This window comes from Tetrao urogallus (genome assembly GCF_951394365.1).
Source record: "Tetrao urogallus genome assembly, chromosome: 16".
Taxonomy (NCBI): domain Eukaryota; kingdom Metazoa; phylum Chordata; class Aves; order Galliformes; family Phasianidae; genus Tetrao; species Tetrao urogallus.
The window spans coordinates 10,230,305-10,245,064 of NC_136829.1; the positions used below are offsets into that span (position 1 = coordinate 10,230,305).

The 14,760-nt window shown below is 51.7% G+C and overlaps 2 protein-coding genes across 2 annotated transcripts in view; both read right to left on the reverse strand.

The window, feature by feature from the left end:
• Positions 1–2,705: 2,705 nt before the first annotated feature.
• Positions 2,706–6,970, reverse strand: TNFRSF6B (TNF receptor superfamily member 6b; the record flags this gene model as incomplete). Its single annotated transcript, XM_079543225.1, has 6 exons — positions 2,706–2,980; positions 3,972–4,169; positions 5,416–5,794; positions 6,263–6,399; positions 6,770–6,860; positions 6,947–6,970. 6 exons carry the CDS (start codon positions 6,968–6,970, stop codon positions 2,706–2,708), a joined length of 1,104 nt encoding a protein of 367 aa, XP_079399351.1.
• A 4,647-nt stretch (positions 6,971–11,617) lies between these two features.
• Positions 11,618–14,760, reverse strand: part of RTEL1 (regulator of telomere elongation helicase 1) — a gene marked incomplete at both ends in the record, with an annotated part of 36,265 nt that continues 33,122 nt past the window's right edge. Inside the window, 1 exon segment of the mRNA XM_079543335.1 lies at positions 11,618–11,686. Within this exon segment, the coding sequence (XP_079399461.1) occupies positions 11,618–11,686 (69 nt within the window).

Below are 14,760 nucleotides of genomic sequence, written 5' to 3' on the forward strand. Positions count from 1 at the left end.
ATCCCATGCAGAACACACGGCTGTGCATCAGCTGCTTAAATAAACTCCAGGGTATTTCTTTATTCTTTTTTTTTTTTTTTTTTCCTTTTTTAAGTACTTACCCACATTGGGTGATAGGGAAGGCCGGTGTGAGGTTGGAGTTTCTATGGGGCACTCGTGAGGGAAACTGGCTTCTGTGTACAAAACATCTGAGTCATCCCTGGGGGAGAACTGCATCCACATTTAACGGCGCTGCGTTCTGCTCTCTGGTGCAGCTTATAAGGAAAAGTGTCATTTAGATTACCAGGAAGAAGCCTGTGCTGCCAGCTGGTGTAAACTTCAGTGAAACCCAATGGGGGAGGGGGTTTGTTTGTCCTTTGAGTTGCTTCACCCTCACAATTAGTGATATTGCAGCAAGGAAGGCAGTGTTACTTCGGCATCGTGGGACTGCTGTGGGATCTCACAGCAAAGCCCCATTTCCCAGAACCCAAGCAGCATCCACCTGCTGGCACATTTGCATGCTGATCTAAAGGTCAGAAAGATCCCCTGCCTCGGTATCTGAGAGCCTGCATGAAGGAGGAGCTTCACCATGCAGAAATCCCCACCGGAGCAGCACAAACTCTGCAGGCAGGGCTGGCACTTCCCATCACAACCACAAAACGGCCCTGGTGCACAGAATGTCACCTGTCTGGAAACCACACAAAAGGACACAGCTGCTTTGCATGGTTGGCACTGACAGCTGGTCCTTACCAGGCCTGCATCACAGCAGCAGGGCAACATTTGCTCCAAGTCGCATCTGACACAGGCTGAGTTATCCCCTGCAGTCTCAGCACCCTCACCCAGGCCAGCTGGCTGAGATCTACAGCTCTGGTGCAGCAGGGAAGGATCTGACCCAGCATTGGGCACCCCAGCAGCAGAACACCATGCCATGGGGCAGGGCGTCTGTTCTGCACCACACACAGCACCTGCAAAGCTCCTCAGCTCTTGCAGACCTCAGGGGTGGGAGCAAAGTTCTGCTCTATTAGATGGGGCAAAGAACTGCATGGATTAAGAGCAGTCTTAAAAAAAAAAATAATAAAGAAAATAAAGAAAGACAACAGTACAACCTGGAAAAACCCAAACAGCCCTACAGCACCAACATCCAGCTGCAGGAAGTGTTCCTGGGCTGTGCTCCAGCTCAGTTGTTCTGTACCACACAGCCCAGGTGCATTACTGACCCTGCTCCTGCACGGCTCTCCGCGTGCCCACGTGGAGCTGAGAGCAGCAGGGCTGAGCGTGGACACATCTGGCTGAGCACCAGCACATCTGGCTTTGTGACCAGCCTTAACCACTGCCTGCTCAGACCTGGGCTCACTTGGAACCCCACATTTTGTCTCATGGGCAGAAAAACAACACAGGGCATCCCAATACCCTGAGGGGAGGGGGAGGCAGCCGTTCAGCAGGGCTCACTCTCCAGAAAGGTAAAGGTCTCTGCTCATGGGGAAAAAAAACCCTCTCTGTATGGAGGAACCACCAGCCAGACCAGCATCGCAAAGCGTGGCTACCAGCTCTCTAATCGTAGCATCATTTAGGCTGGAAGAGACCCTATGAGGCCATCAAACCCAATTGATCCACACTGCTGCATGTGGGCAGAGCAGGAGCTGCTCATCAGCGTGTGTTTCAGCGTGCTCTGTACAACTTGCTGGGGGAAAAACATCCTATTTCAAAGCCCAGGAAACGACTCAGCAAAAAGAGCCCTAAAAAAGCCAAACTCATCCAAGGCAGAAGAAACAAGCTTTGTATCATTCCTGCCACAGGCTGCACAGTGCTCAGCTGGGGCACCCTGGTGATTTCCACAAGTGACTGAAAAAAAGCTCTGTGGGAAGTGAGGCGTGGATGGGCAGCAGTGGCTGCTGGCAGCGCGCATGGGGACAGAGCCAGCAGTGACACAGCTGAGCTAAGGGACGTGCTGGGATGGTCACCTTGTGTGCAGTGCTGCTTTGCATGCGGTGCCTTCTGGCGTGCAGAGCTGTTCTGTGTGCACAGTTCCCCTTTGTCAGTGGCTGATGTCACGTTCCCTTCTGGGACATGCAAAGCAGGCGTCAGGATGAGCAGTGCCTGCAGAAGGCAGGGGGACCCCCAGCTCCACCTCTCCCCAGTGAGATCAGGAAAGGACAGCGGGAACAGGATCGTGTAGTAAAATAACCTCTTGGGTTTCTTTCTTTAGAAAACATATCTCACACGGTATAAAATCAGGTAGCTCAAAAATAAATTGAAAGCCAACAGGACCTCAGACTTTAGGGACATCTTCCCCACAGCCTGTCTCAGGCAATCCACTCCTTTCTTAGCGTGCCAAGAGCAAATGAATCCCAGAATCACATCATCTCTAAGGTTAGAAGAGACCTCCAAGCCCATCCAGTCCAACTGTTGACCCATCACCACCCACACCCACGTCTCCAAAGGCCTCATCAACCCAGCTACACCCCAAACCCAAACTCACAGAGCTCAGAACCAAGCCAGGCTCAAGCCTGCAGTGAGCTGCTGGAGGTGACGGATTGCAGATGCTCCTGGCACACTGGAGGAGCACCCAACACACGGCACAACGCAGCACTCATCCACACTGCCTTTCCAGTTCATTTTTGAAACATTAATAAATTAATGGAACCATGGTATAAAAAAAAAAAAAAAAAAAAAAGAAAGAAAGAAAAGAAAAAAAAGCAACCCTAAGAGTCCATTCTGTGTTCCCACTACGAGAGAAAGCGCTCCCGCACCTTCTTCTCTATGGAGGTCAGCTTGGTGGCCCGGAGCGCAGCCAGCAGCTCCGTGATGACGGCTGAGTTCTCCTGCTTGCGGTGTGTGAGCACAGCCCGCAGCTTCTCCTGAGCCACTGCCTTGGTCTCCTGGGCCTGCTTCCTGGGCGTGCGCTCCAGGATCTGCTGCAAGCGCTTCAGCTTCCGCAGGGGGATGTTTTGGTACGCCACAAAGTCGATCAAAGCTTGCTCGCAGTCCTCGTCCTCTGGAGCTGGGGGAGAAAAGCACCCGGAGGTCAGAGCTGAGAGCAGCGCTCTGAACATCAGAACCCTGGAATCCCCACATCTCAGGATGGTTGGGGTTGGAGATACCTCTGGGTCTTTCTGGTCCCCCCCTGAGCCCAGAAAGGCCACCCGAGCTGGAGCCCAGCCCCATGTCCAGGTGGGTTTGGAGATCTCCAAGGAGAAGACCCCACAAACACCACGTGTGGAGGTAACTCTGAACAGTTCCCTTCACCTCAAAAATAGCAAATCTACCTTCCCCATGCCCCTCCATGCCATGAAGCTGGGAGGAGAACTCGGATGGAACTGCATGCAGTATGCACACACTCTGCTTTTCCTAAAGGTTCCTATTTCCCCCATGCAGAATTTTACATCTGGGGACAGGACCAGCCACAGACACACCCTAGATCATAGTTTTAGGGTAGACCCCAAGATGCCTCATTAAAGAGCTCCCAAAATTTAGTGCTGGGGAGGAAATACATCACTGTGCATCAGATGTGCAAGAGTTGGAGGCCAGAGCTGTGCTTTGTGTCACCACATTGACACGTGGCACTCTGTGCTCAGACCTTTCCATGCCCCCATGTTTTCCAGGCCAAAATCCACATCACACTGAGGCTGTGCTGACCTTTACATTCTTACTCCACTCCACACGCACAAAATAAGGTCTGGATTACAATAAAAGCTTTCTGGGAAACACAGCAGCTCCTGTGCCACATGGCCAGCATCTGGTTTTGGGCAAAGGCTGCAGCAGCCACCTCACGTGCTGGCATCTCTCTCAGCAAAAGCCCCACTGCGAGCACATCTGCCCCACACCTGGTTGCTGTGCTTGCTTAAAATCTGACCCCAGGCAGGGGGGGAGGGAGAGGAAGCACTTCTTGTGCCCTGCAGCCCCAGCACGGATCGCTCTGTGCTGTTACCGCCTGCCTGACCTGGTTTCACGCTTACACCACGACGGCTCTCACCCTGTGTTTCGGCTCTCACCTGGTCCCCGCGTGCTGTTGCTGCCCCCCATCCTGCAGGAGGTGCACAGGGTGTCATGGTATTGGTTTCCTGGCACGTTGGTCTCCTTTCCCAGCTGTGTGCAGTTCTGGTGCGCCCGGCACGGCTCGGTGCTGGAGCTGGAAGAGGAGAAGGAGCCCCGCGGGCAGGTGTGGCACTGCGTGTTCTCAAAGGGGGAACCTGGGGGGAGATGTGGGACATTAGACATCGACCCCAACCTGTGTGCTGGGGGAGGAGCTGCTGGGAGAACCTGGAAGCGAGCATCCAGCAGCAGCGCACAGCCGTGCCACCACCAAGCCCTTCCCCAACAGCCATGGGGCTCCAGACATAAGGAGGGGATGCTGTTCACTAAAGGGGCACCTTGTAGGGCAGCAGAATCGGCTGTGAGCACCAAGGAGCAGCTGCCAAGAAACCCTTGGATCCCAGCACGAGCGGAGGCCCTCAGCCAAGCGAAAGTAAAAGTGGCTGAGAATGCAAAGCTCAGCTCAGCTCTGCCCTTCCTGCAGAGCCCAGAGCTCTCCCAGCTCCACGCAGAGGACGCTGCTGGTAAGCAGCTGAGTGGAAATCACAGCAGTATCACTTCCCCAATGCCCCACGTGGCTCCTCAGACCGACAGCTCACTCTCCAGATAAATCAGTGTGTAAGTCCATGGAGTTCCCCACGTTTTTTGGAGACTCAGCTCACCTTATGCTGAATCGCCGCATTTTGGAACACTCCCACAGAAAAGCTGAGCCACTGAACTCAACCTTAAGCATCACCTGAGGGAAACAAACATTCCCCATCTCGCCCTGAGCCTGCAGCCCTCCCATGACACACGCTGAAGGATTCCCAAAGCGCCTTCTGAGCACAAAGCAGGGGGTGTGGATGCTGCCCTGCTGCTGTGTTGTATCACCTGTGCTTTCCTAACAGAGAGCTCAGTGACTCAGCAGAGAACGAGAGGGAAGCACACACCTGTTGTATGCTAATAGCATTTTTAGAAAGTACAGAGCCAAGCAAACAGGGCAATGAAAGGACCAGGAGTGATTCAGGAAAAGATGGAAAAAAATAACTCCCTAAAGCCCATCGTGACTCAAAGGAGACTCAGACTCACAAATCTCCCCTAGAAGGAACCACAACGAGTCTGACGTTACCGTTTTGGAACCTCTCCCATTGATCTATTTCACGTTTCAGGTGGAGCCCATCCAAATTACTCAACAAATCCCACAAAACCGAGCCCCAGAGCTACCCACGCTCCCCAGCCCTGCCCTCACACCAGCAGCATTCACACCTCCATCCCCTTGGCCACTCGCCTGCGAGGACAGCGAGCCAACAGCACAAAGCTCGTCAAAACCCTGCGACCTTCAAGGTCCCTTCCAACCAAAGCCATTCTGCAGATGGCCACCCCCCATTGGGGTGAGCAGCTTTGGGCAATAGCAGAACTACGCACCCAACTTCACGACTCCGGAACCCGGCGGGCACACGGAGTGCTGCACACAGAACTCCAGCTCGGCATAGAAGCCCTCCTGGCACTGACACGCTCTGTTGTGGGTGGCGTTGCACTGCTGCACCTCCACCTGCCGCTCCCCGCAGATGACGTTGCAGTAGAGGCATTTCTCCAGGTAGTTCCAGTAGTGCGTGTAGTGCAGGTCGGGGCAGGGCGAGCACACCGTCGGGCTGTCCCTGGTGCAGTGCTGTGCCACGAATGTCCCCGGCGGGCACTGCTGGCAGGTGACTTTCTCCTTGGTCCCAGCATCTCTCCACTGGTACGTGGGTGGGGAGCTGCAGCCCAGCTCTGCCAGCAGCAAGAGGAGAGGAGCAAACGCCCGCTGTAGGGAAGCAAACAGCTCTTACAAGGGGAAGAGCAACCAGCTCGGCTGCTGCGCTGCCTTGCTGCTCCCGTTCGACACCGCTGATGCGAGGAGCTTTCCTGCATGCAGCTCCCTCGATTGCTCTCCCACCTGATGCTCTCAACCCCAGCTGTGCGATGAGGTCCCGCTGCAGCCCCCTCTGCCCGCACTCACCATACGGGGGGTGGCACAGCGTCCATCCCAACAACCCCACAGCCCCTACAGTCGTACTGCCGGCAGCCCAGCACGTTCTCCTCCGCTTCGGAGGTTCCCCATCGTCGGGGTGATGCAGCGGCAGAGCAGCGGGAGAGAACTTCTCCAAACGAGCAAAGCGCACTCCGTTGGAACCCGACATTCCTCCTCTCCGGGGCTGAGAACCCCGGAACTTTCTTTCTCCTCCCACCCCCTCCTCAAACAGCCACCGACCCCCGGACGGTAGGAACCCACCTTGGGCGGCCGCCGGACGGTCGGATCGGGGCAGAGCAGCATCGCCGCGGGGCTACGAGGCGCGGTGGCGTCGTCGGCGGGGGTTTCGGGGGGCGGCGGATCCTCGCAGCGGCTCCGCGGTGCGGCGGCAGCTCCCGCTCAGCTTTAAAGAGATGCAGAGAGGGGTGAGGCTGCTGCCGTGAGCTCTGCTCCCCCGCACACAGCCGGGGGCGGCAGGGCAGGGTCTCCCGGCTGTCCTCTGTTGGCCCCGTCCCGGTCTGAGCGCCACGCACAGCCCCTTTATAGCCCTAAGATGGAAAGACCCCTCTTACGCAACGGTCCCCCCCGCCCCGCCGCAGCCCCGCACCCCTCCGGCCCCGCTCCGCTGCGGCACAGTGCGGTTACCTGTCCTCAGTACAGCGGCAGGTAGAGACTGCGCGTTATATAGGGATATGTGGGCGCTGAGCCGGGGCTCGCGGGGGAATAGCAGGGAATTCCCCGGGGGATGGCCTCGCTTTAAGTGCTCACAGCTTCCCGAGAACAGCCCCCAAACGCTCCTCGTCCCGCAGCCCCCTAGGGGCATTCGGTGCCGCCACTCACAGTCCCGATGTGACGACGGCTGCACCAACACAGACACAGCTGGACAGTCAGGCTCACAACCAGACTCATAGCGGGACAAACAGCGGGACACACGGCTGCACTCACCGTGTTCGAGTATGGCATCCCCATAGCGGGCTCGTAGCTTCACCCTCCTCCTTTCCGAGCACCGCAGCTCCTGCCCCGCTCCAGCCGTGACGCCGAACCCCGCTGCTCAGTAGATGCAGCGCTCAGCAGCACAGCAGCATCAGACAGCAGATGCTCTGCTGGCAGTCCCAGAACCGAGGATGAGCAGCGGCAGTGCTGCTCAACAGAGCCACCCAGGAGCGAATTCAGCAGCACTGCCGTTGTTGCTTAAAAGCATCAGAACGGGTGTACTTTGTCCTGCCCTACTCGGGCTCCCTCTGAAGCCGAGTCCAAGGACACCTCCACGCTGTGCCTGAAGTGCTAACAACGAAGGTGAGCCCTAGACAGCCCGTGGACTTCCTTAAAGGCAGGGACAGAGTGGAGGAGAAGGAGAGAGGCATCCCCTTCCCTCGGGGCGCATGCAGGAGCCCCATCCTGAGCTCAGCCCTACTTTACAGACATCCCCATGGGCTCAGCGCTGGAGGGCAGGGAGGAACTGCACAGCCACAAGGGACTGAGAGCAACAGGGAGGCAGAAGATGAGCAAACTATCGGGGCATTCAGCTCTCCAACCGATGGAGATGAATACGTCACCATACGATCCCATCCCAGCACAGAGAGCACCCACCTGGGAAAGCACTGCACCCACCTCTCCCTGGGCTTTCTGCAGGGCTAACACCCTTCGGTGGCTTTGTGCACGGGAGGCAGCACCTCTCAGTGCTCAGTTTGCAAATACATTTGTACACAGACACCGTGCACGGTGACGTGTGCTGCATCCAGATCAGGTGCATGCATGGGGAGAGGGGGGCACAGACTCGTGCCCCATAGCAGCCCCACGGGAGGAAGCAGCACTGGATACCCACTGGCTCTCCAAAGAGACACTCAGCAGCGGCCAAACCAGTATCATAAACACCGTGCTCCAAAAAAAACAAATGTGAAGTTGCTGTTAACATAAAGGTGAGTCACAGTGCAGGGGGTCAGAGGATGCGGAGGTTTTGCTCAGCCAAATGAGTTTGCAAATCATTACAGAGAATTCCCCACACAGAGCACTCACCTTCTGCAACACCGGAATTCACGCTCGACAGAGGGACACCAAACTGCCCCAACTCACCTCCTGGTCACTGCATCTGAGCTCCTTTCTGGGTGGTGAACCTCACTGGATCCATTCCTAATAATCTGAAGGATCCTACAAGGGCTGAACGTTTCCCAAGTTCTCAAACCAAACCGCTACTTCACCACCCAGGAAAAGCAGCAAATCCTGATGGCCTGTAGGATCCTCAGGCTCCTTCCAGCAGCACCAGTCCCAGCCAAGAGCCACATCCTTGTAGGTGGGACGCAGAGCAGTGCATGCTGAGTGCCAGGGCTGGGACACGCAGCGCCTCCGTGCTGACACATCTCGACTTGTCCAAGAACATGCAACAGAAATCAGATCACAACTTTTGCAAACCCGTGAGGTGTTGATGCCATGAAGGGTCAACACTACAGCATCTGCCAATGGCTACTCAAAGCAGTCTGAAAGGCTGTTTTGTTCTGCTCCGGACCTCAGGGTTCTGTAATTGAGGAAAAACCCACCTGAGTGCCCTCTGTTAATGCCTTTGCTGTGCTACCAGCAGCTGCACGCACCTCTCTGGATGGAGGAGCCCGCATGACACTGAACCACGTGGTGATGGAACACCAGGAGCCCCTGTGCCCTGCTGGGGATGAGCGGTGCCATGGATGCAGGAAGCGCCAGTTCACATCACACCACTCTGCAGCACTACCAGGGCTCTCTGCTCTGACTTTAGAACAAAACCAGCTCAGATTAATGCTCGTAAAGAGGGAAATACCTTGTCAGGAGGACTGAAATGGCTCCTCTGGGCAATGTCTTTCTGCAGCGGGGACAAAAGCCAGTAAATCAAGCACCTCTATTTACCCTTCTTCCACCTGTTCCTTTACTTGACCAGTGAACCTCCAAGGACGGGCTCAGTGCTGCTGAAGGCAGCAGCTCCACTCACTCCTGACCTGAGCAGATGCTTCAGGGAACGAAGCACCACAGCCCCAGGGGGTCGGTTCCACTTTCCCATCATCTCAAAAGAGCTTCAGGGTGCCCAGAAGCATTGCTTCTCATAACCGCTGCAAAATGAGGTGTCTCATTGCTATTCAGAGAGAAATCTCTAAAGCAGAGAAACCCCTTGCTATCAGTCGTCACTTATCAACACCAAAAGTAGTCACTTCACCTCTTTCCTGATAGGGTTGCATTGTTTGGTCTCTTCTGAGTTGTTTTATTTATGATGAAGAGTGTACGTGGGTAGAAATATTCCAGTGACACACAGCAGAACTGAAGGCAGCTCTACAGTCACAGCACCACAAGGCACAGGCAATGAGTTGCACACTGAACTGCCCCCTTCGTGATGTTTTAACTCCCATGTCACTTTGCTTCCCAAAACCCAACAGGAGTGCCTATTATAGGTTTTCCTTTCCAGGAACAGCCAGTTCCTCTCACCAGATGTATCAACGTGAGTATTTCAGAAAACAGTCTTGTTTTCACTTTCTGCACTTCCTAAGCTGTGTTTTCTCTGCCTCTTCTTGTAAACCCAGCTCATTCCAAGATGACTGAAGGTTGCTCTCATTTCTTTGGGGCACATCCTGAAGCAGTTCCTGGTGCTGCTGCCCTGCAGTGCTGGAGGCAGCCCCGTCCTGGGGAGCCATGGGCAGGGACCACAAGAAAGCAACAACAAACCCAGGCTGACTTCAACCCAGTTCCACCTACAAACAGCAGATCCATCGCTGGGAGCGCAGGTGCAGCTCAGAGTGTGTCAATGTGGTCCTGTAAGTCCAGGCACAGACAGCAACCCTTCACCAAGATGATCCTGCTGATCAAATGCAAGAGAAGGAACACAGGTCTCTGTTTGGAGGCACTGAAGTTTTAACACAGCCCCATCTCAGTAACACCGCAGCATTTCTGGATAGAAGCGGTCTTCAAAACGAAACCAACCCCCCGGTGGTGGGGAAAAGAAACAGCTGGAAATCTGTTCTGACTGTGGGAAGAAAGGTAACGACTGCACCACGTTCTGATCAAGCACTTCGGTGACCACCGCTCCCTTTCCCGTGCTGTGGTTTCCCCCCAGTGGCACCAGCAGCAAGCTGCAGCTCTCCACAAGGACTGAACCATCACCAAATCGCTTCTCGCTGCTGCCAGCTTCACTCAGCTCCAGGGCTTCCTGCCTCCTTAAGTTGTGAATCCAGAACGGGGATGATCCAGCTGTGCAGGTTGGGTTGTCCCTTAAGGAGAAACCAGATGGTCCCAAAGCTGCAGAGCAACACAGCAGTGCTGGGTGCTTTGCTTTGCCAGAGAGCATTTGGGGTTTTTACTCCCATAATACAACAGCTTTTGTTACACCAGTTAAGAACAAAATCCTTTTACAGGACAAGAGTTTAACATCAGTGCCTTCTTGACACCATCCCTCCAAATCTTTTCATTTTCACCATACTTACAGAAATGGAATATAGAAATCCTGTGGGTTACCAAAGGATCAAACAACAAAATTATTAAATATATTCTCCTAGAAAATTCTGAACACAAATAGAAGTGTCAATGTCACCACAGGAACCTCAGAACCAATCAGCAAATGGTAAGAATTTGCCATTAATTTACCATTAAGAATAAAGGACAGAAACGAGCAAAGGATCATAAACATTCCAGTGCCAAAAATCCCACAGCACAGAACTCTCCATATACTCCTACCAGGCCCACTGCCACTCCAGCTCTTGTTTCTATATCTGGCAAAAGAAAATACAGCCCAACCAATACATAAAAATGTTTTTATTTATGGTTAAGAGACACGACTGATGACTTAGAACTGATTTAAGTTACCCCCTTATTCCCACTACTTACAGAGAGTGGAAGTATTGAGGAGCTTTTTTTTTTTTATTAATCCATTCCACTTCATTTATTTTAAAGATTGGAATCAATTAGATCCTTCTTCTTGGAAGACAACCATCAAATAACACTGACAATAGGAATGCCAGTGCTGGGCAAAATACAAAGCCTCCTGAGAAGCACATTTCCAAAAATCCCTGCTCTGTGGATGACACTGGGGTGCACAGCAGGCACTGGGCAGCATCTCTGCTCACTGTCCAACCACTTGATTTTGTTTGAAGGAAAGCCCTCCTTTTGGTATCTTCTGCTGTTGGAGACAACAGCTACCAAACACCACAAGAACATGAACTGCTCCTCCAAGAACACTGACGGGGCCTGCAGGGCTGTGTCTGGCCTGGTAACACAGCCAGCTCCACTCCAACATGTAACTGTTGTAGGGTTTTTCCAGGAATGGATGTTACCTGAAGGGCCAGGTGATGACAGCCTCTTCCAGGATATGCAATTAGCCCTAAGTCAATATAAAATTCACAGGACACAGTAAATAAATTCACCATCTTCATCCCAACAGAGGACAATGCTGCTTTGTCTTCCGCCAGCAGTGCACACCTGACCTTTCACACTCAATTGATTCGCACAACAAAATGACACCTTTTGGTGCACAGCCATGTTTTCACCAGCATCAAGGACCAGAGATCTTTAGAAGAACCTTCCTCCTGCTTCCTGTCAGCTCAGGTCAGAGCACAGGAGCCTAATTTCTGCTGACACGAAGCACTTGCCTTTCTGGCAGTGAGACCATTACCAGAAATAAGCTCGAACCAAGCGCTTCTTCTTCACGTCACAGCAGCATTCTGGGCACTTCTTCATCTATAAAAACAGATGAAGAAAACATATTGATTACATATAAACTATATATAAACTTTCTCTTCCAAGTTTGCAATGGAGTGATATGAAATATAACCAACGCTTTCATTTCATTGCTCTTAAGATACCTTGCCTACTGTTTTTAGATGTGGAGTTAGCGTGTGGAGTTAAAGAGTTTAGATGTGGAGTTAAAGCAACCACTGCTTTAACTGCTAGCAATGCATAGAGGAAAACAAAAAGGCTGCTTGGTGAAGTAGCAACAAGTTTCAGAGCAACTGTCTCACACTTACAGCTATGGCACACCTAGAAGAGGAAGGAACGAGGAAACAGAACACAATTGAAGAACTTGCAAGAGCTGCTGTGAAGTACAGAAGTGCTGGTTGGCAAAGTGCTGTAAGGTCACCAAGGAGTTCCATGAACTTCCTCAGGCACAGACAAGAAGGAAGTGGGCACAGCAGGAAATCAGTGGCACATGTGGCCAGGACCAGGATTCCTCCAGAGGTACAGAGCACATTCATTTCTTCATCCCACCACACACCTTCCCAGGTATCCAGCAGAAGGTGGCACGTGATGCACTTGTTTCTCAACCCAGGTTTCAGGATGCTTCTCGACTTACGTTTAGGAAACCCTGCCTATGACCTTCCCTTGTATGTTACTGTTGTAACACAAAGTATGGACTGTAAAGTAGGTTAGGGCAGTGTATTTCAATGCTAGAAAACAAAATACTCTAAATGGAGGGAGAGAAGAAACTCATTTTACCTCCCTGTACACACTGCTTTGTCAAATAACTCCCCAAATTTTAAGTGTAACATATAATTGTGAAACTTTAATTCCCCCACAGTACATCTAAATAGCACAGAGAACAACTTCTAGTTTCTCTGGAATGCCTACAAGAAGAGCACGAAGGAACAAGGTATTCAAATACTGAAAAAAGCAATGGACCTCTGCACAGAAAACTACAACCAAAGGCAGCATTCATAAGTGTGCTCCATGCAACGCCTTCCCACACGTGGGCAGCCCTCACCTCACCCAGCACTGATCTCTCTAATATCACACAGCTGCAGGGAATTCTGACTGCTCTTCCAAAACTTTCAGAAACATTCCAGCATTATTCAGACTCTCTGCAGAACGAAGCTGTTTCAGCGACACAAGAAATTGGAAGGGACACAATTTGCAAACCTGAAGTCACTGAGTCTTTAACAAGGCTGTTAGTCACTTCCTCAAGTAGGACAGCATACACCGAGCTGAATTTGAACTGAAGAAATACGGTGTGAGTAACTTGGCCTAGATAAGTCTTCAAAGCCAACCTCATCAGTAGCAACAACCCCCTGACGCCATCTGATGAGAGCTCAGACAACAGCTACTGCCATCAGCAGGGGGAACTGCCCACAGCATGAACCAGAGCAGGGACTGCAATGGGGTGGAAGCATCAGCTGGTGGTTCCTCTGAGTTGGTTATAGAGGAACGTGGGATATTTGCAGACAGCTTGTTTGCAAACCTGTGCTCTCCAGCAAGACATCTTTCCCTTGCTTCTGTACAAAGAGCAGGAAACACGCTTCTGTCCCATCACCTGGAGAAGTCTTCCTGCAGTCCTAAAGCAATACCCCAGACAGCTGAATATCTGCCTTGTCAATAGCATTGCTGTACTCTGAGAGCCATGCATCACTAGAAGGATGTGTCACAAGTGAGAAAGTGACAAGAGCTTCATGCATGTCAGTGACAAGGAAGTGACAAGAACTTCATGCTCTATACAAAGGGCAAAGAACAACGCTCACATTGAACTTTGAGGGGTGCTTGACTACAGAACAAACATGCAGCTAATGAGAAGATGCTTCTTACATCCCCTACATAACAGCTTGTTGTTGAGAGCAAAAAAGAGATCCTTAGAAATACAGGTTTTGATTTAAGTTGTCTACAGAGGAGACAGATGGATCCAACTATTGATGCATGCAGAAAGACCAAAGCTCCAAAGGTGCACTTCTGAAGGACAGGATGTCCACGGTGAGTTTTGAGGACTTTGTGTTTGTCCCTTTTAAACAAGCAGGACATTGAAATGAACTACCAAGAAACAGGTCAAAATGACAGCAAAGAAAGGAGACAGTTCTTCACGTAACATGTGACCAAGTTGTGGAAGTGCCTGCTGTAGGACACGAATGACAAAAGGTCACAGGAATTCCTGTCCTGCAAATGGTTTCAGGTTTGTGAGAATATTCACAGGAATGTGCCACATTCACATATTCTCCTCCAGCCATAATTTTTTGGCTGTTGTCAGAGACAGGATGCTGGATTGGATGCACCTTTACTCTGACTCACTATGTCTGCTATCGTACTCCTATGGTTTACTCACATTAATTTCCAGCCTCAAAGGTGTGCAATCACTAAAGGGTGATTAAAGAAAGCTGAAGCTGAGCAAGTTCTGGGATTTACCTATGAGCTATCAAAATGCACGTCAATGTGAGGACTGACAAGAAAACCAGACCTCAGAATCACCAAATTCCCCAAGATGAATACCACAGCACAATGGTACTAATTGCTTAATATACCACAGCTCTTCACAGTTGGGCCAACTCCTAAGCTGACATAACCATAATTGCAAGCTATGTCTTACTGGCAAAAGGAACGAGTTCTTCCCCAGGCGTGTACAAGATTTTTATGAGGCAATGCAACAATCTCCCTTATTTCTAAGAATGGGGTCATAAAATGCCTGCCTAACCAACAAGCTCCCCAGGGGTCTCATTCTATTCAACAGACAGCTTATAAATTACAGTACAGATTATAAATGCATGCTAGTAATTCTTGGATTCACTCTTTATTACCATAGAATGACTTGGGTTGGAGGGGACCCTTAAAGGCCATCTGATCCAACCCTCTGCAGTGAGCAGGGGCACCCACAGCTCCATCAGTGCCCACAGCCCCCCAGCCTGACCTGAGTGCCTGCAGGGATGGGGCACCCACCTCACCTCTGGGCAGCCTGTGCTACTGCTTCCCTGCTCTTACCATAAAGAACTTTTTCCTTTTATGCAATCTAAACCTCCCCTCTTTTGGTTTGAAATAATTCCCTCTTGTTAGAGAGGAAA